We start from the raw sequence: 371 nt of genomic DNA on the forward strand, positions 1-371 counted from the left end.
GTCCACCCGGAGTCCGACCAGAGTCCGACCAGAGTCCACCCAGAGTCCGACCAGAGTCCGACCAGAGTCCGACCAGAGGCTGACCGGAGTCCACCAGAGTCCACCCAGAGTCCGACCGGAGTCCGACCAGAGTCCGACCAGAGTCCACCCAGAGTCCGACCAGAGTCCGACCAGAGTCCACCCAGAGTCCGACCGGAGTCCGACCAGAGTCCGACCAGAGGCTGACCGGAGTCCACCAGAGTCCACCCAGAGTCCACCCAGAGTCCACCAGAGTCCGACCAGAGGCTGACCGGAGTCCACCCAGAGTCCGACCAGAGTCCGACCAGAGTCCGACCAGAGTCCGACCAGAGTCCACCCAGAGTCCGACCAGA

At 65.0% G+C, this 371-nt stretch overlaps 1 protein-coding gene across 1 annotated transcript in view; it reads left to right on the forward strand.

Annotated features, from left to right (window-relative positions):
• Positions 1 to 371, forward strand: part of LOC106937373 (early nodulin-75-like) — an 8,060-nt gene that overhangs the window by 3,760 nt on the left and 3,929 nt on the right. The window contains exon 2 of the mRNA XM_015018832.1: positions 13 to 262. Coding sequence (XP_014874318.1) covers positions 13 to 262 — 250 coding nt within the window. The remainder of the gene's footprint in view (positions 1 to 12; positions 263 to 371) is intronic.

Source organism: Poecilia latipinna, unplaced genomic scaffold, assembly GCF_001443285.1.
Source record: "Poecilia latipinna isolate Pla-1442-1.1 unplaced genomic scaffold, P_latipinna-1.0 Scaffold2328, whole genome shotgun sequence".
NCBI classification, from domain to species: domain Eukaryota; kingdom Metazoa; phylum Chordata; class Actinopteri; order Cyprinodontiformes; family Poeciliidae; genus Poecilia; species Poecilia latipinna.